Below are 23882 nucleotides of genomic sequence, written 5' to 3'. Positions count from 1 at the left end.
GGCATTTTGGTTATTGAGAAGAAGATGTTTAAAGTTTTTGACATATTTGACCCCTGTGACCTTGAAAATAGGTGAAGGTCATTAATTTTAACAAACTTTGTAGCCCTTCATCTAAGTTTGCTTCTGGCCAAATATCGACACCCTAGGCCTTTCGGTTATTAAGAAGAAGTCGTTTAAAGTAAAATATTGACGCCGGACGCCGGACGGACGGACGGACGCCGCGCCACGGCATAAGCTCACTTGGCACTTCGTGCCAGGTGAGCTAAAAATCAAGTATTTTGACACAATTTATTACCAAGGCACATGCTATATTTAAAAAAAATAAGTTAGTTATACTTAACCTCAGAAACTGTTTTATGATTAACCCTTGGAGACTTTCACCCCTTGGTAATTTTAGTACACTCTACCATACATTTATCTGTGTTAGTCCATTATGGTCTGCAGTGGTGAAAGGGTTAAGAAGATGTCTTACGACCAGTGTCACACAATGTGTTGATGTGCCGTCTTGTAACGTTTACACGCTAATGGTGATAATAAATTGAGGTCAAAAGAGGACCCTGTGTGAAATACTAAACCGGATCAGATATTGGGCAGAGGATCTGGTTCACTGCATATCCGTTTTGTGACAACTGACGGGAGTACACAAGTATTTCCTTTAAAATATAGCGATATTGTGACAAAAAGACATTAAATTATAACATGTAATAGGGATGAGTTTGTTTGCAGGAAAGACAGATTCAGGAGAAATCCTAGATTTTTACAAGAAATTGGGTAAAGGTATTGTTAATTATTATATTAAACTCTGGACTGATAGAAATACATTTTACATATCATGTCTAGATAAAACTTTTAATGTATAATTTGTGACCTGGTGTTCAGTTAGGTATTTATATGTAACAGGAGTGTATTTTGTTAGGTGCCAAATGTAACAGGATTGGAAAAATGGCCAGACCGGGGTTCGAACCTGGGACCTTCTGAACTCGTAGTCGTTCTAACCAACTGAGACACCTTTTTGCTGGCAATCGACCCAGTCCAGTTTCGCTACATTTGTAACTATTTTACCAGATGATACTTGGAGAACTTCTGCTAGAATATTTCTCATCCAATTGTCTAACCTTTTCTTTATTTACAGTGTATTGGTGTGTTTTGTTCACCTGGAAGCTCCGCCCTCACTCAGTCAGTTGAGATCAGCCAATCGGTCACCTTCATTGATGTATCGCAGCCTAGCACCGGCTATGTTGGGGAACCACCCATATTCCTGGCCAAACTGCCATATGATTTCTTCTACCCTTTCCTTCAGTCTGCCGGTCAGCGAACGGTCAGCAGCAGTGTGTTACTGACAGCTCTACTCTGTATAGTCAAACTTTTGTCATAGCATTGATTTCAGTTAAAGTACAGTACTGTAAAATCACTAACTTTCAAGGGGTCTTTAATTTTGCTTTTCCTGGGTAATCTTTATCCACAATTTTATAGGTCTAAGTAGAAGTAATGATAAGTTTGACGTAAAGCAATTCTCCGTTTGAGTGGGTACCTGTAATCAACAAATTCATGTACCCAAGGAATGGTGTTTTGTCAGGAAACTGCGAAACTTGGGCCTCACGAAAATATCTGATTTTACAGTATTTAATCCAATAAACAACCCTTAGTTTTGTCAAAATTGTATATATGATGGATATTTGCAGTGAGCTAAAATTCAGTAGTTTTAAAGAAAGTGACATATTTGTAGATGTTAAATTATCAGAAACTCCTCTAAATGCAGCTGTTATTTTATATATGCTATGGAAAATTAAAGCTTTTAACATAATTAGAATAAGATTAATGTTCATTTATATAAGAAGGGATGTTTATTGGAGTAAATAGGTTTAAATGTATGATTAACAATTTTGTAATGTGTATGAATGAATTTACAAAATTAATATGGTTTTGTACAAAATGTTATTTATTAGGTTGTATGCATACTTCCATATTTATTTTCATTCGTGAATTTTTATAAGAAAAAATGATATTCTGTAAAATTTTGAAAGTGAAATGGATTGTAGAAAATTCTGAATTTCTTGATAATTGGTACTTCAATGCATGTATTTTTACTTGGCTAAGCATGTACAGAAATAGAATATTTATTATGATTAGAAACTGTACTGGAAGGAAAACAACCAAATGCAGATCTACACGTTTGATGGAATGAATGTCGGAGGCTTTATTTTCTATGTGATGGTGTGGAATGAGCAAGTTTTGAAAGGATGTTGTGAAATTTTTACGGTATGGTAGGAAATATGACATATCAATGCTAGGTTGTATATATATTAATTTAGTTTAAAACTTTTATTTGATATTGTTAGCTGTGCTATTAAAGTCTGATTATGTCTGATGTGAAAGGTCAAGAGTTCAAATGACATTTTTAAAAACATGTTAGGAAGAAATTAACCAGCTTTTGAGCCTTCTACGTTGTACGGCACAATTACACTGGGATCATCAAATTGTATACCTATTTACGTAGCTGATGCCATTTCATTAAGCAAAAAATACTTCTAGGTGTGCTTTTATGTCACCAATAACAACGAAATTTCTCTATGTAGTTGCAAATAACTTTACCAGCTTTATGTATGGTTGTACATTTGTGTTACTTTCATTTTCAAAAATACGTCAATATCTGTAAAGCAGGATGTTGAAAGAATTTTTTGTTAAGTGATGATCATCATCACAATAAAATTTGATGTAATTACAAATTTTGTTTACAATTCTATATTGAATAAAATATAACCAAATACAATTCAATGGCTGCTGTAGAACTTCTTGAATTTGTTGAAAAAAAATTAGAAAAAGTTTTAAAGTACATGTAGTAAATATGACTGACATAGAACTAGGACAGAAAATATACTTGTTTGAGATTTGAGAATTATATGGTGTGGTGGTATATTTCCTTCATATATATATGGTATATATGCAAGATACAGGCACCTTAGTCAAAGTTGGAATGTGATACTAGGAATTTTATTTTCAATTTGAGAGTATCATGCTCCATGTTCAATTGCCAGAAACATGAGGAAATACAGAATATTTTACCAATGTAGTGAACCAAATGCTAAGGCCCTCAGTGGTATGTAAGCAACTGTACTTAAATATTTCTGTGATTAGTGGGTGTGAAACATTCCATGTTTGTTTTGAAATATTTTAATTACACAATATTTTCTATATGCAACATAATGATCTGCAAGTTTTTTACGCCTCTACCATTATATATTAATGATCTGCTAGTTTTTTACGCCTCTACCATTATATATTGGTTGTTTGAAGTTTTACTGAAGTCTGTCCGATTCTGATTCAGCAGTTTCATTATATCATGGATTTAAACAAAAATGTTATACAGAGGTCAAAAGCAAGAAGACTTCAATGGGTTCATATTTTAGGGTTCAAAGGTCAAGGGCAAGGTCACCATTTAATATTATTATTGTAATTTATCAAACTGACTTTCACAGGAGTAAGGGTATTCATGTCTTAAGACATTTTTAGTTTTTTAATAAAAAAAATGTTCTGAATGAGGTGAACTAAAGCAGAAGTCATCTCAAAGCAAAGAAACATTAACAGAATTATATTACATAGATTATATTACAGGACAGGACAGGAGGATGTTTCAAGAAAGTGCGATATTAAGCACAGTGATATAAATCATTTCTTTGTTGAGGCAGGACAGTGTTATTATTCTGTTTTAGGAAATATGATCATCACAAGGCTGTACTCTACAATTACTGAAAAATGGAAAACAGTTTTGTTATGCAACATTATTTCTGTCTGATGAAGATGATCAATGTCATGAAAACATATCCCCTAAGTTGTGATATTTTTTGTTTTTTGATCATGTTGATGTCTAGTTGTGTGGTTTATCATTGAGTAAGCTTATCATTGAGTAAGCAAGCCAACATAACATTTATAATGCCCGGTACACTTCAAAAACTTTGTAATAGCAAAATTTGAACTCATTCACCCCTGAAATTTCATAATGAACTTTTCCAACCTTTGAATTGGAAGAGTTCAAATGCGTCTTGAGGGATAAATGAGTTAAAAGATTTACTGTATACCGGAAAATATTTGCTGCAGTTTAACTTTCGTCTTTATCGCCCTCACAAATACCTGGTAAGGGCAAATTTATCATAACAGTTAATATTAGTACACAACACGCACTATATCTAGGTCTTGCATGTAAACGGCGAAATTTACACTCAGCGAAGATGGACTTTATTGGCAAAAGGCAAATATTTGATAAGGCGAAAGTTTTCCCGTATACAGTATTTTGTATGTGTAAGTCATTAACTATACATCATTGTAAATTAACTATAGATCTAGTGCTGACAACACAGTAAAAGCTATTTCCGTCCATGATCATGTATTTATTATATCATTTGAAATAATAAACAATTTATATATATAAAACAGGTGTTGTATTAATTTTATTTATGTATCCCTGGACAATTATTTTTTAACGCTTTAATTTGTTTAGTTCTTGAGAGATTCATGGTAGGGAACAAATATGATCGAGGCTTACATTACACAACTTTATCTGGAAAAATATTGTAAAATACATGCAAGGAAAGATGGCCATGATGACACTGCACTTAGAATATCTGTATTATTTTAAGGGTAGGGTGAAATCTAGACTAAACATGGGCCGCATTGGCCGAAGGTAGTCAAGGTGTCCGACAGTCTATGATCACTAGCTCTCCACCACTGGGTCGTGGGTTTGACACCAATGTGGGGCAGTCAACAAGATTGGACTGGATATTCTGATTTTCCTCCCTCACCAAATGCTGTCTTGACCTTAGATGACTTTGCTCATTAATAGGATGTTAAACACAGACCAACAAAACCAAATCAAGCATACACTCTTGACCTGGGCACTTATTAATTTGTTTGTTTGCAACATCTCGACTTTATCAATCATCTATATCAGACCTTGTTATGAGAAAACCTGAAAGTTACATTCTTAAGGTCAAATACCTACATGTAAATAATGAAAGTTCAAGTACAGAAATTATCTAATTTGTTTCCAGTTTTCACTTTTGATGGTTTTAGTATCGCCCTGAGACATACTGCAACACAATCTTTTTTCTAAAGGCAATGAAAATATATATTTTTAAATAATAGTGGTGACTTCCCAATGGTACAGGTCCTTTTGTATACTGCTCTGTGCATTTCATTTCACAAACAAGAAAATAACACATAATTTGATATGGACAGTCAATACTTTTAACGAGCTGTCTGGATATAAATAATATAAAATTCAATACTGTTTACCGGAAATTTTTCTCTGCAGTTTAATTTTTTCCTTTCGTAATAAGGGTGATTTTATCTTGACAGCTAACATTATTTAGCAATATGATATACATAGTAATTAAATGTGAAGGTTGAAATAAAAACTGAGCAAACTTTGATTTTACCAGCAAAGGGTAACATTTTTACTGGATGAACATTTTCTGTACTTCAGTAGTTATTTTAAATGAATAATTTAGTTAGACATTTATAAAGCTCTTTAGTTACACATTATAAGGCATTTATAAAGCTCTTTAGTTACACATTATAAGGCATTTATAAAGCTCTTTCGTAACACTGAACTGTAGGTAACTATGTACCTAAAGAAAGATTGGGAGATCTCGTATATAAACACAGATGTACTTAAAATCACTTTTATTTTCAAAATACATGTCATCTTGACTACAGCAGGAAACAGAAATTCAATTCTGAGACGTTAACTTGACAAAAGACATGTATGTATCTATAGCTATCCTTCAAACTTATCATAATACAAGATACAATCTGACGGAATTAAAATGATGAGCAAGTTATCGATTGAACAATGGCTACACTGATCGTTCAGCTTATACCATAAAACAACACATGACAGAACTTTGTACTTAGTACTCCAAGTCAGTGTAGCAGAAAGTAGAAGAAAAAAAGATTTTATAAAATTGTCTTTTAAAGCTGTAACTAGGGACAAAGTACAGCAAATTCTTGCTCGATATATTTCAATGACATAAGATGATTTTAGTATTATATAAAACGATGACAAAGACATCTTAAAATGAATATTTTGTGGAAAAGAAAACCTTATCAAGAAGTTAACAACTGAACTGTGTATATGTGATGTTGATCATCCACAGTAATTTCTCTCAATAGTTATGAAACATTGATTTATACATGAAAAAAAAATGTCTTCACATTGGAAGGAAAACTGATAATTTGATATCCTAATTCTTAAAACGTACAAATTCTTTAAAAATCACCTTCAGTGATGCATGTCATAAATATCCACATCTGGAGCAAATAATATGAAGAAATTCATATTCCTAACATATCTAGAAAATCATATTCTAAACCACAACAGGAAGTAAATCCATACTCTTCACTATCCAGAATATGTTTTATGAATTCTAAAAATGAAACCTGGAAAAACTCCATAAGTTACGCTCCCCTGTTGGGAAGCAAAGCCGACTTCCAAGTGCTTCTCTTTCGTAGTGTTACTCTATGAGTAATGATCCTCGTTCCCTCGGCACAGAAGCTGGCTGCTGATGTTGGCTCCTTGATTAAAACATTTACTGGAACCATCAGACGAGAAAATGTGGGATTTGGAAACGTGTGTTTTGTGATTGAACTGTGTACTTTAATGAAAATTCACTCTTTGTCAAGAGACCATGCTTCATAGCTGCCAACAATACTTACATTTGACCTCAAAGCATCTGCGCATGGAACTTTCAATGATTTTGCAACTTGAATGAAACAAACCTGTGAAGTCATGGTATGAGATAAAATATGCTCCGCAAAATTTAGTCCACAGACACGACAACTAACGCTCACTCGTTCTAGCATACAAGACTCACCTTTATTTACACTTTACAGTACCCATCGAACACTCTATACGTAGTCTAAAACCTAGGTTAAAAAATACAATTACCAAATGATCTTTCCATCTGACACTATATCTACTTCAGTTTTTCTATTTAAACAGAAATTAGGTGTTTTTGGATTCAGAATATCATCAAAGCAGTCAACACAAAATTTTAAATGTAAGTAAAAGCCTTGGAACTATAGATTTTTTTTAAAAAAGGCCTAGATAACTTACCTCCAAATATCTTGAGCTTTCTTGTCATTTCATGCCTCTCTCTAACCTAGTCAGTTTATGAAGCCAAGGATGAAAATAATTATGGTTCCTGCATCTTCTTCAAAATCTATCAAATTTCTTTTGCGTCAACACAAATTTTAATTGAACCATCATGAAATAATATCTGTTCAATGAAAATTTTCTGTAACAGATCCATATTGACAGGAAACATAAATTTTTCAGTCTGGTCATCATTCGAACACCTTTTCCAAACATACTACACATACTTACCTTACTTACTAGTACTGGTTCGTGAATATAAATGAAGGCTAAGATAAATATTACAGTTTCCAAATCCCACAATTTCCTTTTCTCGTTGATGGTTGTCTCCCCTTAGTACTTCCCTGTCAGTACTGCCTGTACCCTCCTCCGCCTCCGCCTCTGCCACGTCTCCCTCCTCGTCCTCGTCCTCGTCCTTGTCCTCCTGAAGATGTGACAAGAAAAATATATATGGACACTCGCAACTGATTTGTGAGAGAGTTGTTTTTCATATATATAGGGCATCAGCCTAGAGGCTGACAGTACCCATTATCTGGATACAAAAGCTTAATGCCTGCGTCCAGTACAATTATATTACAGTTGGGTGGTATTATTATCATACTGATGGTAACATCTTTACCATTTATACTTTTCTAAAAATGATCTTTGACGGGAAATCATTTTGACACATTTTCACATCCATTACATTATTTTTGGTAAGTTTAAGTAGAATATTTTACCAAAGCCCTGTGTGTTTCCTGTCATTTCCTTGAATGCTCCTGCCCGCTGACTGAACTTTCCACTCGGAGGCGAGTATAATGATCTGTCCTGTTTTGACATTTTTTTTGCAGTTTTGTCTCCAGTACCAAATGTGATGGGTGTGATTCTCTTTTGTCTGAAAGGAAACAAACCAGAATGTATAAGAAAACTAAGTAATAGCCAGAGGGCCTGTATTGCTCACCTGGGTATTTAAGCTATCGTGGCAAAAGATTCTCAATGAAAGAAGCATGGCAAATAAAATCTTGGGGATAGAGTATGACTGTATTTGTTTCTTTATGTGCAGCAATTGTATATATATGGCTAAACGGGTGGGGATCTCGACAGTTTCAAAGTTATGACCAAGGAACAAGTCACTAAGGGTGTGGCCTGACCCCAGAGTCAAATCTAATATCATTATTGTACCTGTCGCATTGTGCCTAGCAATTTTATAATGGTTATGGGGCCATTCTGTTAGACTATGTTCAAGTGCATTTGTCTCTATACTCTTTGATATTGATCTTAATCATTTAAAAGTAAAAAATAGTTACTCAGAGAAGAAGTCACATAAATCAATATGGTCAAATAACCCATTTTGGGCCCACTTCTCTGTCCCTATGAGCATCAGCCCCTCCATTCTTACAATTTTGAATCCCCACCACCTTAAATGCTTTCTGCCAAATGTGGTTGATATCGATCTCTTAGTTCTAGAGAAGTTGCTTAAAGCTATATGGCCAAATTACCCCCTTTCGGCCTAGGCCTGCCCCTCAGCCCCTCCATTTGTAAATTCTGAACCCCCACCACCTAGGGATGCTTCCAGTTTAAAATGGTTGAATTCCAATCAGCAGTTATAAAGAAGAAGTCATTTGAATAAATTGTTGACGGACAGATAACAGACACAACAGTATGACATAAGCTCACCTTGGTCCTATGCACAGGAATAAAACCCTAAATGGAACAGTACAATATTCGGAAACAAGCATGTAGAGGAGAGAACTGGTACATACCCTGCAGTGGTGGGACTTGTGTCCGTTGGTTGTGCTGCTGCTGCCTGAGGCTGTCTCTGTAAAACCAGAATTCACATTTCATATACTCTTAATCTTTTGTTTTAGTTTGACATTGTTGACATAAAAGTTTTACAGACTTTTGAAAGACTATGTACACACATTTACAGTTCGTATGTAGATTATTTACCCATACTTGCAATTTGTATGGACACTAGTTTAACTCATTCACCCCTTCATATTTAAACTGGACTAATCCATTATTTGATTTGGTAAGGTTCAAATGTGACTTAAGGGGTGAATGTGTTAATAACCACACTTACATTATATATGTATACATACAAGCTACAAACAATAAGTTTGTGTACATAAACAAGCCTATACCCATACTTACCACAAGAGGTTTCCAGGAGAGGGTGAGGATGGCCTTGTATGATGGGGGGTTGTGGAACAGATCTTTGATCAATGTGTTGATATTAGAGGTGATCTTTAAAGCTACAACCTTGATTTTGTTCTGGAATAGTCAATTGCAAAGAGAAAATATAAAAATTTCAAAACAACTGGCAACATTTTTTTTTAATCTTGGTTGTATGAAAGAATATCATTGTTTCCTGATCATGGATATAACTGTAGAGATATGAATGTTTGTCAAATAAAAAGTTTTACATGTCAATGTTTTACATTTTTTTATGTACAAACATGCACTTTATAATGGACATCATCGTATCTCTATGTATTGTATCTGTATATTGAGAAGAAAAATATCCCCACCATAAAGGTGGCACAAAGAAAGCTCTGTCTGAGGAGAAAATTGTTGACTGTCATAACCAGAGTGTTATAGGTTCCTCAAGATTTTCAATAACAAATCTCACAACGAGAGTTGAAATTGCATTACAATACCTTCAAAATATCTATTGAATATGTTTCATGTTTCTAATAACGAAAAACCCCAGGATGTATCAGAAAGATACGAATGCTTCCTTTGCCAACCATATAACATTGTATGATTATATAATTTGATATGTGTCCATTGTTTTCTGGATGACGTTTCTAACCTGTGTAGTTTGTCTACACCTTAGGGATTGACAGAGATGTCACATTATCGACTATGGAGATACCTCTGAAATCTGTACAGGGTGGGAGATATAAATACTAACCTCGTCCGTCTTTAACACCTCCCCTGTTTTCCCCTGTAGTGCTTGTCTTAGTTGTTTGATGTATACCTGGACACCTCTGGCAAAATACTGTAATCTGTGAAAAATCAAATGCTTCCATTAACATACATGTATCAATTTATCATTAAATGTACATCACCAATTATCCCTTAATGCTTTGAGAAATGATGACTTTAGTTTAGTTTTGTGTAAGTGTACAAGTCTCACACGAACTACAAAGACTTATTTGTGAGAAAGTTTAACCATTGTGCAAATCTCACACAAACTAGAAAAGACTTATTTGTGAGAAAATTTAACCATTGTGGAAATCTCACACAAACTAAAAAGGCTTATTTGTGAGAAAGTTTAACCATTGTGCAAATGCTAGTGGATTTTCAAATGAATGTTTAGGTTAAGTTCAACTCCTGACATCAACTTGTTTGTGAAGGAAAAACGTTAAAATATCGGTCTTCGCAGCAAGATGAACCAAGTTAACTGAATTTTAGTAATTCAAATCACAGACTCTATAATATTTGAACCGAACCTGAATAAAGAAATTTTAGTCAAAAAGTTGTCTTTGTATGTCTTTTTTTTCATTGAGATCAGCATTTAACTTTAATGGCAAATGTGTTTGGTTGATAGTGGTTTCAGATTGTTGTCTAATAACCCTACTACCATTAATGCACAAATTTTAAGCCGTATATTGCAAGCTTGACTAAATAAACACCTTAATCTAAAATCCTTTAGCCTGTCAGCATTTGCTTCATCTGTCAAAAAGCCAGGTAACTTTCTTGCCATTTGATGAAAAGCGAACATCAAACACTCCACAAAAGAGAAGTGGAATTTCGGTCGCTCATTTGCTGAAAGTACATCATTTTCCTCCGCTGGAGGTACCGGCATGTAATTCTGTAAGAGGAATAACTCAAAGTTATTTTCTTTATGATATACTTTCAAAACAACAGTGTTCATTTTATTTTAAATTCATCTAGAGCTTTAAATATCATTGGCAGGTCAATTTTCAGTTAATTGTCATATTATTTTTAAATGTCTAATATATTTTAACTTTCAATATTTTTCATGTGATTTTTAAACGACTATTATTATTTTTTAATTTTCAATATTTTTCAATCTTGTGCAATAAACAATTATACTCATAAAGGATATAATAAAAACAATAAATGAATATCAACCTTTCAAATTTAAAAAAATCTAAAATTCTTGCACTAAACAACAAATTTCATCAAAGCATAAAAATAACATGGATCAGTGCCAAATCAAATTTTTCCACCACTTTAAAAAGATATAATTCAAATAACCCCAACACATAATGTAAAATACCAGAATAGTACATTTAACAGGGAAATTTCCGCAGAAAATACAAACTTACAATTAAACAATTGTATACATGTGTCACTCGGTCTTCTAAATTGTCAAGATCCCCAGAAAACTCGGAAATCTCTGAAAACAGTTTCAACATTTCTAGCTGAGCATCCACGCCTTCCTCTGGACTAGCCAGATCTTCCACTGATGGTAGTACATTGTCACAAATGTAGCCCACATAGGCCTTCGAATGAACATTTTTCTGAAAAATCAAAATATAAAAATAAGAAGCAATGAACAAGAAAGATAAAAAGAGATGTGCAGTTGTGTTAGAATGGGGTAATTTTTATATGATGGTGTTTTCATAAAATATGTATGATACACAAGCTTTTATCCAAAGATCACCCAGATATTTCTCATATACTTGTTATGCCGTGTTTTGGTCTCAAATTGCTTAAACTTCATACTCCCAAATAGCCAATCAATTTTATGTTTGCATGACACTGTCTAAATGGTTTTGGTGATGTCTATGGTGAAATTTTAGCCCAGTCAAACTTTCGTCCATGAAATCAGTTTTCACCCAGTGTTAATTTCGCCCTTCACATTAAACAACTACTGTAAAAACCCATGTAATTTGCGCACTTTTTTTCCAGAAATTTAATACCCAAAGTGGGGGGTGCGTAAAATACACAGGTATAGAAAATTTCAAGTTTTTTTCAGGAAAAGATCGACGATTCTGGGAGATCGCCATCTTGGTTTATTTCCCTTGGTACACGGAACTCTAAGACAAATGACGTACAACAAATTTATTTAAGTCAAACATTAATAAAAGATACATAATGTGTTGTTATGTGAGTTTATGTGAAAAGTATTATTAAATAGGTAACCGTTAACAAAAAAAGTTTAGCTAAATTCCTATGCTAGAGAATCGCCGATCAACTTACGACATTACGTTTCGACATCTCGTTGTGTTTCCCCATACTATTACGAAAATGTAGTTGTTCAATTTAAGCTCCGTTCCATGTAATTTATGTAAGGTTTTTTCAAATCGCCTATGCATATACGTATAGCATGTTTTTTTTCCGGCTCACTTTCATGTTGATCTCGCGTCTAACATTACGTAAACACGTGATTGATAATAACCTCGTGAATTATTTCAATATTTATTAAATGAAGCATCGTAAAAATAGTCTGCGTTAACTATTTTTTTCCTTGGAGTAGATTTGAAGAGGATGTATTGATTGTCCACGCTTCTAGTATAAACATATTTTTTATAATCCCTTATCAGTCAAATCAGTCTGTAGTTATGACAATGCAGTAGGGCTTCGTAATTCACGCCACGTGTTGGCGAGTGAAAAAAACAACAACACGGTCCGTCGATCGCGACTGCAAATCATTTCAATTAGTAGAGCTATTGTTAACGGGTAATCACAGAGATAGTGTTAGCTCATTACTGCATTGTAATTTGTAAAAAAATATCGCCAAACCACGGACTTAGATAATCTAATTCCGTGGCCAAACTGAACTGTGACATGACCTGGTTTGAAGTGACGTAACCCAAGCCGCCATGATGAGCCCTTCTCACTGATCGTAATTATGATCAATAAAAGGTATCTAATTATGTCTTTAACCAGGAGATATGCACCAGCGGTTACTAAACATCGAATTACTTATTAATTGATATGTTTTTGTAAGCAAGTAAATGTTTTATGTAAAATATTGCTAAAATGAATTGATGTATGCCGATATGCGCACACGTGTGTGTCATGTGTGATCAGATAATTCAAAGAAAACAAGCAACAAAATACACATTTTACGTAGTTTCTTCTTGGTTTTAAATATCATTTTACATCAATGAAAAAAAAATCATAGAAATATATTTAAAAAAAAAATATTCAGAGATCGATTTTCGGAGCATGAACATCGTTTTTTTCCAGATTTTTTGGGTGCGCAAAATATTCGAGTAGAAGCTTTTTTCCCCGATTTTCAGCCTCGAAAAGTACCTGCGCAAATTACACAGGTGCGCAAATTACATGAGTTTTTACGGTATGTATAATTCTGTTGTTTACTTATATTCGCTGCAACGATAAATTGGCCCTCATAACGGAGGACGAAAAAGGCGAAAATTAAACTGCACAGAAAATTTCCTGTTCTACAGTGTTATCTGTTATAATTTACTGACTGAAAATTGAAAACTCAGTGAATTGTTTATCAACTACACATATTTTAAAATTCACCTGAACACATAACAATGCCACATAAGATGGGATTTTACAAAGAAAATTCCAAAGAAAATCACTTTCTCAATATCTGAAAAATCTTTATTTTCCACTTAACGATCATCTCAGATAATTGGCTAAAGCATATTTTGACAAACAAATCCTTGGAAGACAATAAACAACAAGTTCTAACTTTAACAAGGACTGTTGAAAATGTCTTTCAAACTATCAGTTTTTTTTTACCTCAATAACAACTCTAAGAAACAGTGGAAGGTCACTAGATCTCCTCCGCTTCCCTTGGGAGACATGACTACTTACAGAGAACAGTGGAAGTGCCTGTTTAATACAATGCATCAGTTTGTCAACACAGTCTGGTTCTTTAGCCTGCAAAACACAACATAAAGGTTCGATAAAATATACAAAGCTTTGTTTATTTGTTTTGGAGTGGTAAAAATCATTCAAAGCTGTTCAGAAAAGAAAAAAATCTGAAAAATCATTTGTTTTTAATACCAGCAAAAATTTCAATAAATGGGTACAAAATTAAGTACATAAACATATTCACACAAAAATAAATAAAACAGGCTACAGCCTTGCCATACCAAGAATCCCTTATGTGGGCTGAATACTAATATACAATACTAGTACAACTTAGCAGTATTATGCATTTTATAGTTATACTTTCTGAAAAAGGAAAATATCTTGAATAAAGAGGTAAGTCAGTGTTTCTTCTTGTAATTTGCGAAGAGCCTTTTTCTCTCTCATTTTAGGAGGAAAGTATACCAATTGGGGAGGAAATTTTTAGGATTAGACTTGCAAATTTTGGAAATTAGGCACAAATATGAAATACTTTCAATTGGGAATGGGACCAATTATTGTCTCAGAAACCTCAACATGGATCTAGTCTTCTTTCATTGTCAAGGGATATTCTGAATGAAATCCAATCCAAAGTAAAAGACAGTCATTGTGATATTGATACACACTATTTTTTATGTGACCTAATGATTGCCCTAATTATGGGGAGTGTAAGACGATACAGTGACACTGTACAGTAATTGGTCTGCATACCACAAAATCTTGATCCAGTTCAGCCTGTTCCGTCACGATTTCTACCAGCTGTTGTCTTCCCTGTACGGTGTTCATGGATTTCTGGCCCTTTAGGATGTCCATCATACAGATAAACTCGTCCTTGGTAACATCTTGTAACACCTTAATAAAGAAAAGTATAAACAGTGATCAACTTGTACTTTTGTCATAATCTATGAGCACTTAAATAGTACACGTTAAAACCAGATAAAGATTGGTTGGTTTCGTTTGTTTTGTTTGTGTTTTACGTCCTATTAACAGCTATGGTCATTTAAAGACAGGTTATGGCAGTGGAGGAAAGCTGGAGTTCCAGGAGAAAAACAAATGACATCCGGCCAGTACCTGGGGACTGCCCCACGTAGGTCTCGAACCTGTGACCCAGTGGTGGAGGGCTAGTGATAGCAGAATGCCAGACGGCTTAACCACTTAACCACCGCGGCCCCAATAAAGATTGGCACTTGTCCAATAATCTAGACCGGTAGAGGGAATGTGAAGAATACTGATATAAAAATCTTTTAAATAAACATTAGCATGTTTTATAATCAAAAGTTTTTTAGTTTTTAGTGTTTCTTTTACAATTAAAACTCAGTAGAATTATTGACACATATTTTTGTCCATAACAATTAATATCTACTTGACCAATGACTGGTATCACTGTCCAGTGGTATCTGACTATTTACAATTTGTTATTAACAACTAGAAAATGTCTTTAGGACATATGTGCCCCCGCTGCCAGGTGAAATTAGTTTCAGTGTAATATAAGAAGTTACAACCACTTTGATCAAAGAATGTAGTTTCTAAGTGTTTACATTGAATTGGGACGGGAAGGGACGATTTTCTATAAATAGCAAGTGTGACCTTAGCCTTGGATCCCTGAAAAACAACGATATCCGAAGTATACTCATACTTGACCTTTGTATAATGTTTGACCAAAATACATGAAAGAATGAAGTTGCTAAGTGTTTACATTGAATTGGGACGGGACAGGACGGACATGGGTAACACTATATATGCCCCCCCCCCCCCATTTTATGGCGGGGGCATTCTAAAGGCTTTACGCAATACCTGTTTGGCTTTAATATTTACTGAAGCAAAGCGGAACAGAATATAAATATAAATGGAGACAGGCAACATAAGTTTATGGTATCAGTATAAAAACTTTTAAAATGAGAGACATACTTGCAAAACCTATGTAATCAAAGAAACTTGCAAACGCATCATGGCTGTTGTTGACAAATACATTGCAATACCGAAAATCCTAACAAAAAAATTCCATACAATTCCAGTGAAGTGTGACAATTTAAAATATCAGAGACCCAGCCATTGCTGTGTGAATTTAACCTTTTTACACTCGGTCACGAGATATTCTTCTGTTTCTTTGTCCAGGTTTTCTTCAGGCAGATTCTTCACTTTGGCACCAAGGAATTTGATAGCTTTCTCTCTCACTGTGTCATCTTCTCCCATGATTTGAGTAAATAAACCTTGTAAAGTACCTGAAAACCAAGACACTGAATTGAACATTTTTACACTTCAGAAATATCAAAACAATCTTAGTTACTGTAGTATAGTAGGATATTTCCGCCAGGGTGATATTGTCACAATTTTACAGGTCAATAATGTGATAATGAAAATATACCCCACAGAAAAATTAATATATGACACAGAAACAGCCTCATATGTAAGAGCTAAACGCAAAACCTTAACATTGAGTTTTTTTCTAAGTCCAGAAATTTGAGGTTTTTACAAAAAAAAATTGCAGAAATCAATGAAATGTTTTTTAGTGCAGTAGGCTCCACTACCCATGCTTCATCTATGATCGAGGTTTTGTTGGTGAAGCTTTGTCAGAAACAGCTAAACGCAAAACCTAAACATTGTTGACGCCGCCGTCTGAAAAGCAGCGCCTATGTGTGTTTCCGACCACCGTCGTAGGCGACACAAAAATGAGCCATGACGATAAACTTAATAACCGTAATGTTTTCATGAAATAGCAAGTATGTGGTTATGACGATTCATTGACATCAAAAGGAATATACGGTGTTTGGAAATAGATTAAATCACACACATTATAGTTTTGTCGATGGTTTGTTTCACACAAGAGGCCCACGGGCCTTAACGGTCACCTGATATATTTATACAGAGAGTTGATTTCGTTTTTAACATGAACAGAAATATTATTCAAAGTGACAAAAAACAATAAAACCACCTTATTCAATATCAAGCATACAGATTTCAGACTAAAAAGGATTTGAAACTAGCACCTCTGATTCTAAACAAGGAAAATGAAGAAATTTTAGCACACTGACTCCCTTGAGCCCCACCCTACAGCCCTTGGGGGTAGGGCTGGCTCAAAATTTTCAAAGTATCAAACTGTCAACTCAAGGTTATAATTCCAATCAAGTTATTAACATGTAATATTCAAATAATCATTTGCCATTATAAACCATAATAAATTTTGCCCCCCCCCCCACCCCTTCCCCAGGGGGTAAACGTGAGACCCTAGGGTCATAAACCTTAAGACCCTTCCATCTATGAAGAGTATTTGATTCTACCATATCTGGGTCTTGAGAAGAAGATTTTTGAAATTTCAGTCAATTCAACCCTTTTTGGCCCCACCCATCAGCCCCTGGGGGTCAGTCAGGGCTCATAGGTGCATACTATCAAACTGCTACCTAATACTGATAATGCTAACCCAAATTGAATTACTTCCAATGGAAATTAAACAAATGTTTGTCCAAAATGTGATTTCCCTATATAAACTATTGTAAAGTTTACCTCCTCCCCAGGGGGATACGCGAGACCCCAGGGTCAAGAAATTCACAATTTCGGTAAAGCTCCTTAAGACCCTTCCATCTATGAAGTGAATTTGATTCTACCATATCACGGTCTTGAGAAGAAGATTTTTGAAATTTCAGTCAATTCAACTCTTTTTGGCCCCACCCATCAGCCCCTGGGGGTCAGTCAGGGCTCATAGGTGCATACTATCAAACTGCTACCTAATACTGATAATGCTAACCCAAATTAAATCACTTCCAATGGAAATTAAACAAATGTTAATCCAAAATGTGATTTCCCTTTATAAACTATAGTAAAGTTTACCCCCTCCCCAGGGGGAAACGTGAGACCCCAACGTCAAGAAATTCACAATTTCCGTAAAGTACTTTAAGACCCTTCCATCTATGAAGAGTATTTGATTCTACCATATCTCCGTCTTGAGAAGAAGATTTTTGAAATTTCAGTCAATTCAACTCTTTTTGGCCCCACCCATCAGCCCTGGGGGGTCAGTCAGGGCTCATAGGTGCATACTATCAAACTGCCACCTAATACTGATAATGCTAACCCAAATTAAATCACTTCCATTGGAAATTAAACAAATGTTGGTCCAAAATGTGATTTCCCTTTATAAACTATAGTAAAGTTTACCCCCTCCCCAGGGGGAAACGTGAGACCCCAGGGTCAAGAAATTCACAATTTCAGTAAAGTACTTTAAGACCCTTCCATCTATGAAGAGTATTTGATTCTACCATATCTCGGCCTTGAGAAGAAGATTTTTGAAATTTTAGTCAATTCAACCCTTTTTGGCCCCGCCCCTCAGGCCCCCTCAGACTTTGTCTCAGGTGACCTAAAAATACACCTACTTTTTGTTGTTGCTCTAAATGCTATAATAAAGCTTATCTATTGAACTATTTGACACTTTAAATCAGTGAAAATTCAGTTCCTTTACATGTCAAGATGGGGAAATTTTAACCATGTCAATTAAATTTTCTAATCTGGGGTAAAAATTGTGAAAATCTAAGCCTGTGCGTAAATAGTCTGATGTGTAGCGTTTTGAAATTAAATTTAAATTTTCAACAATTAAACTACAGACTGCTTAAAGAAAAAGAAATCAACAAGTCATATTTGCATATTGTGCTCACCTTTGGTGTTTACTTTTAGAAGACTGACAAGGGAAGATTGGACAAGACTGAGTTCCGTGGCATCATCACACTGTAGCAACTGGGCAAGGGCCTCGGAGATCTTAGGGACGTGTTCTGTGGCAACTCTACATATGGTCGGGAGGTCCTTGATGGCTTGTTTCCGGATCTTAAAAAAATATTGATGTTGCAATTAATTCAGTACATATCTCATCAATTTTACAAATATAACTACTTGCCTTTGAAAGCCACAAATGAAAGGATCATTTTAGTGAATTTGAAGGAAATATTTATAAATGAACATAAGATTTTTGACTGGGGTGGGGTAAACTTCTCATTTACAGTACTAAACTACAGACAGATTAAAAGAAATTTCTACTATATCTACATATATTTTCTTTTGTAAGTAATCTTGAGTATGCTTAGCAATTTATTACAGGGGCCCACATGCAAAAATTTACTGGGTTTTTTCACTTATACATGTATAATATAATTAGCACTTAAAGAAATCAGTTAAACAGTTCATACTTATCAAGTCTTTGAAGATTTTTTTACACATATTCGGTAAGGTTTTTATTGTATTTTACCAATGATAAGCCCAGGCGGACTGTGCCATTCGGATTGATGTCTCACCTATGCCCCGCTTTGTCCATCAATGCACATATCAGAGAAACTAACTTAAACGCAAGAAAAAATGTTGATGGAGATGCTGACTAAGTCAATGGACCATTTAAGGTAGGCCACATCCACCATTTGAGATACCTAAGATGCATCTATGATCCGAGTTAGGTTGGTCTAGCACTTATACTTTCAGAGAAACTAACTTTAACACATAAACTTAATGTTGACGCCGCCGTTGCCGGAAAAGGCAACACCTATGTATCGCTTCCACTTCGTGGCAGCGAGACAAAAATGTCAAAAGAAGGGGGGAAGATTATCACCCGATATGAGTCTTCTGTTTCACTTGACATAGACCAAGATTGGACACCTGTGGTCTGCCATTTCGGTTTCAGATATCACAGCTTACCAAATCAGAACTTGTAGTAGATTGTTTTATAAATATACTGAGTAGAGTACTAAACGTTTCTTTTTATACATGTATTTACCATGATATCATCATCTTCACACAAATCAAATAGAGCATTGATGGCAGTATGTTCCAGCTTTGGGAAGTGTTTGAAGAATCGGACGATGAACTGTGAGGCAAGTCTCTTCTCGGACGATCCCCCACTCACAGCGCTTAGAATAGATTCATATTCCTTCTCATGCTGAAACAAAATTAATATGAAGTAAATGTCATAAATCTCATAATATATATATATATATACCATACACTGTAACAAAAAGAAAAGTCCATTGATATTAACTACGGAGAAAATACTGAAAATTGAATGTTTTACAAATTTGCGATATTTAAGCTATTGTGTAATCAATAATACAGCCTAAAATATATTAAAATTGTAGATATTAGGCTTTGTGTGTCTTTTTTTACAGAAACTGCAGCTATAAGTATTAATACTTCCACCGAACAAACGTTATTTGTTAGCCTTTTAACTAGGCCAGTGTCAGTTGAGCCAATAACTGTATTGTATGTTTAGTTGAAACAGAAAAAATACCTGATTATGGAACTTGAATTGAAAAAAACAAACACAAAAGGAATAAGATGGGGTAATTTGGTCCTTGATAATTGTTCAGTATAATGCATATAATATATACCCATGTCTAAAATCAAAATTACTGGTAAACATATATATGCACTTCGTACATAAGCCTAAATGTTTTTACTTAACACTTCTCATGATATGATCATTTTTATTGAGGTGAATCATTTTGCAACCAGAAAAACAAAGTACAGAAAAAAGTTGATCGATCACTCTAGCCCTACTCTCAACCCCCACCATGAACACTCCAATACACTTTGTTATTTTCTAAAAGAGCCATTATTTATCCTGATTATAATGCACTCTTTTAATAACACCATGTTCTTGTGGCTTTTTTATTTCACTGAACCTTATCTTTTTATGATCTTATGAAGTTAAGTATATTCATCAGGTTGGGCACAACAGCGCATATGGGTAATAATCCTGCATTTGGGCAACAATTACCCATTTCAGTAACAATTTTATTACGGAAATGGGGAATAAAGTGAAACAAAAACACATTAAACACTTGGAGCAAAAAAGGGTGTTTTTCTTTCACCTAAATCCAAAAGATAACACAATGAAGTACATTTGTGCACAAAAAATTATCAATTCTGACATCTTACTTTTTGTGAAAAGGACAAACCATATCATTGACTTTGTTCTGCATTGACTTGAATGTGTACAGTGTACAGGTTGGGGACAATGGCGCATATGGGTAATAATCCTGCATTTGGGTAACATCTTTGTATGTTATGGTTGAATGCACTTCGAATCTACTTTCACTATCCTATATAAAAATTGAAAATTTTGTACTTCACTATCTTTATTAAAAATCGCTATTTATATGGTTATTATAAACAACTTTTGGTTGAACGTTTTTTCGTGTTTTGACATTTTCATGATTTTAGATTCCCGACTTTTCTAAGGCTTCAAAGTTCGTGAAATACTTTCAAAACCAAAAACTGTTCAACCAAAAGTTGTTTGCAGTAACCAATAGATGTGACGATTTTCAATAACGTAAGTGAAGTACAAAATTTTGATTTTTTTTATATAGGATAGTGAAAGTATATTTGAAGTGCATTCAACCATAACATACAAAGATTTTACCCAAATGCGGGATTATTACCTATATGCGCTGTTGTGCCCAATCTGGGCAATGGGACCATTCAGTGCAAATGTGACAGGTAAGCATGTTTTTTTCTGTGGAGGTGATACAATTTGTTACGTTCACATCCAGATAACTGAATAAACACACTTTTATGCACAATTGTATCTCGTTGTACTTTTTATTTGATTATGTTGAAAGAATGACGCCATTTTTGTTTATAATGTGTAAAAAGAACTTTGTGTTTTCATATGTGCCGTTGTGTCCAACCTGTTCATACCACTACTTCACTGGTCCACACTTTTCTTTTCATGCCCAATATACTATCTTCTAGCATGCACAGACGCGCACGCTGCACATAACCCTCGCATTGGGTATTGCAGTATGGATATAGTAATTCACTCAATCTGATCGAGAACAGTTGAATATTTGGATTAATACCAATATATCTGTTATTTATATGACCTATAATACGGAAGTATTTGCTTTCAGTCGACAAATTTAAAGAACTTGTTCAGCCTTAAGGCAAAATCAACGCAGTTTTAATAATGGGCACTGTCACTTTCACTGCAAATTTACAAAATTGATTTTGATGACGTTTGCACTCTAAGCCTCTAAACAGTTCAACAGAAACACAAACCTCTCCTGCCTTATCCTTAGCGTCTGCAAGAACCCCAAAATCTTTGTAAAGTTGTTCAATGGTCACCATGATTGTCAGATATTATGATAAATATATAAAAATTACGGAGTATCACAATTTCTGCGCGTGGGGTTCCCGGCACCGGAAGTAAATACTACGCAGCTCCGACGTCCACTTCCTGTCAACGGTGCATTCGAATAGCTCATCATCCACTGATGCAGCTGCAAATCAGTCGCTGATCCAAAACCAAACCTAAATGGAACACTATTTAAAGAAAATTATTAACATTTCCTATATAGTTATTGGAACATATATTTGTTTTCCTCCAATGGAATATATGCATCCTTTAGCTTTCATTTAAGTGCATTTCATAGAAATCAGCGTCTCTCAAATTCAGTTTATCTTATGGAAATAATTGAAAGCATTTATTTATTTTTCTTCATTTCGAGTAAGTTTTGACATTTTGTGATAAATATACTTAATAATTTATTCATCAAAGTATTCCTTAGAATAATTTAAGTACGGACTATTCCATAAAATCATTTTCATTCTTTTTAATTGAGCAACTAAAATTATAAGCGGATAAAATTGTTCTAATCAAGATATATTGATTTTGACACCACTCACTCAAACTGTAATTATATGAAAAGTGTTCTATTTTGGGTATCAATTTGTTTTTGGTATCCTCACATTAACACTCATATCTTCTTACCGTTTAGAGTTTTTAGGAGGTTGACTGTTTTCATTAATATCTATAGGTACCGTGACCATTCCAAGGTGCGTTTTAATTTTTTGACCGTAACATAAGTTGCTATGTGAAATTTGTACGGAGGAAAGTACTGCATTTGGCAGAGAGCATTGTGACGTTACAATTGAAATGACGCCATAAAGCGAAATATATATATTAACCTGCTGTTTCTAAAAATAGTAACACGTACCGGAAAATGTGTGTCTTCTAATATATTTCATTATAGCACGAACCAACGTTACATAAAACCTCATTTACATATAGGTGCAAAGATTAACAGTCCTTTTTCTTTTTCTTTTCCAGATTTAATAACGTATAAGTGCACATTTACAAGGATAATAACACATCTCGTTGAAGAACACTGTGAGCAGCCACTTACATTTTCCCAACAGATTGAATCTAATATAAATCACAGAGATAATAAACAAGAAATTTGTAAGCAACGGGATAGAAATGCAAAGGTAAAGGAAAAAGAGGAACAGATACGCGTCTCCAGATATACAACACTACTGCAAAGGACCGTCCTTATGTCAAAGTTTCAAATATTGCTTAAGATACTATTCATCATATTGAATCTATAAACACAAATGAATATCTTCAAAAAGATAAAAACACAGATGAAGATGTAGCTAGTGCCGTTGATGATACAGACAAAGAATGTACAGGAAGATATTACCAACGGTTTAGAACGAACCGAAACTGACTGAAAAAATAAAACTTGCATCAGCGATGGACTTTTTTTTATGGAAAATATTACACATTTGTTTTGCTATTTCTAGACGTCACGAGATTATTCCGACGAGATTATATCGTTTTGGAAGTCCCGGCTAATGTTATTCCATGATAGATTCCAGATAACCATGAGTAGTCCAAAGTGAATTGGTGCATAGAACAAATAATCTTGTGCACCAGAAAATTTGCTATTCCTGACAGCAAAGTTGTTACAAGATGAGCAGACATTTGTGAGAGGGAACGCCCCGGGAATCATGCATGGTATGACTGATGCATAAGCAAGTTGCGATAAAGACAAGACGAAAACCTTTAACGTATGTATTTATGGTAAGAAGATAAATTCTAGTTCAAAATGGGAAGTCAAGTTAGGAGGCTACGAAGAACTTTCGAAGAAAAGCGGGATCGTTTAGCAAGCAAACTGAACTAGATGGACGGACC

The 23882-nt window shown here is 34.5% G+C and overlaps 2 protein-coding genes across 2 annotated transcripts in view; one reads left to right on the top strand and one right to left on the bottom strand.

The window, feature by feature from the left end:
- LOC110455231 (tectonic-3-like) overlaps window positions 1–4417 on the top strand; it is a 25896-nt gene extending 21479 nt beyond the window's left edge. The window contains exon 17 of the mRNA XM_021505225.1: window positions 1133–4417. Within this exon, the coding sequence (XP_021360900.1) occupies window positions 1133–1375 (243 nt within the window). The 3' untranslated portion in view covers window positions 1376–4417. The remainder of the gene's footprint in view (window positions 1–1132) is intronic.
- A 1247-nt stretch (window positions 4418–5664) lies between these two features.
- On the bottom strand, window positions 5665–22128 carry LOC110455246 (apoptosis inhibitor 5-like). Its single transcript, XM_021505247.1, has 13 exons — window positions 21965–22128; window positions 19683–19844; window positions 18580–18745; window positions 16007–16158; window positions 14648–14788; window positions 13901–13966; window positions 11431–11625; window positions 10771–10949; window positions 10047–10140; window positions 9284–9403; window positions 8893–8948; window positions 7870–8024; window positions 5665–7574 (listed from the first exon to the last, which is right to left on the bottom strand). The coding sequence occupies exons 1-13, from the start codon at window positions 22031–22033 to the stop codon at window positions 7498–7500; spliced, it is 1632 nt and encodes a 543-aa protein (XP_021360922.1). The 5' UTR covers window positions 22034–22128; the 3' UTR covers window positions 5665–7497.
- Window positions 22129–23882: the final 1754 nt, after the last annotated feature.

The sequence above is a fragment of the Mizuhopecten yessoensis genome, unplaced genomic scaffold, assembly GCF_002113885.1.
Source record: "Mizuhopecten yessoensis strain PY_sf001 unplaced genomic scaffold, ASM211388v2 scaffold8183, whole genome shotgun sequence".
Lineage (NCBI taxonomy): Eukaryota > Metazoa > Mollusca > Bivalvia > Pectinida > Pectinidae > Mizuhopecten > Mizuhopecten yessoensis.
The sequence above is the reverse complement of the archived record's forward strand: the minus strand, read 5'-3'. Positions and strand labels throughout refer to the sequence as shown.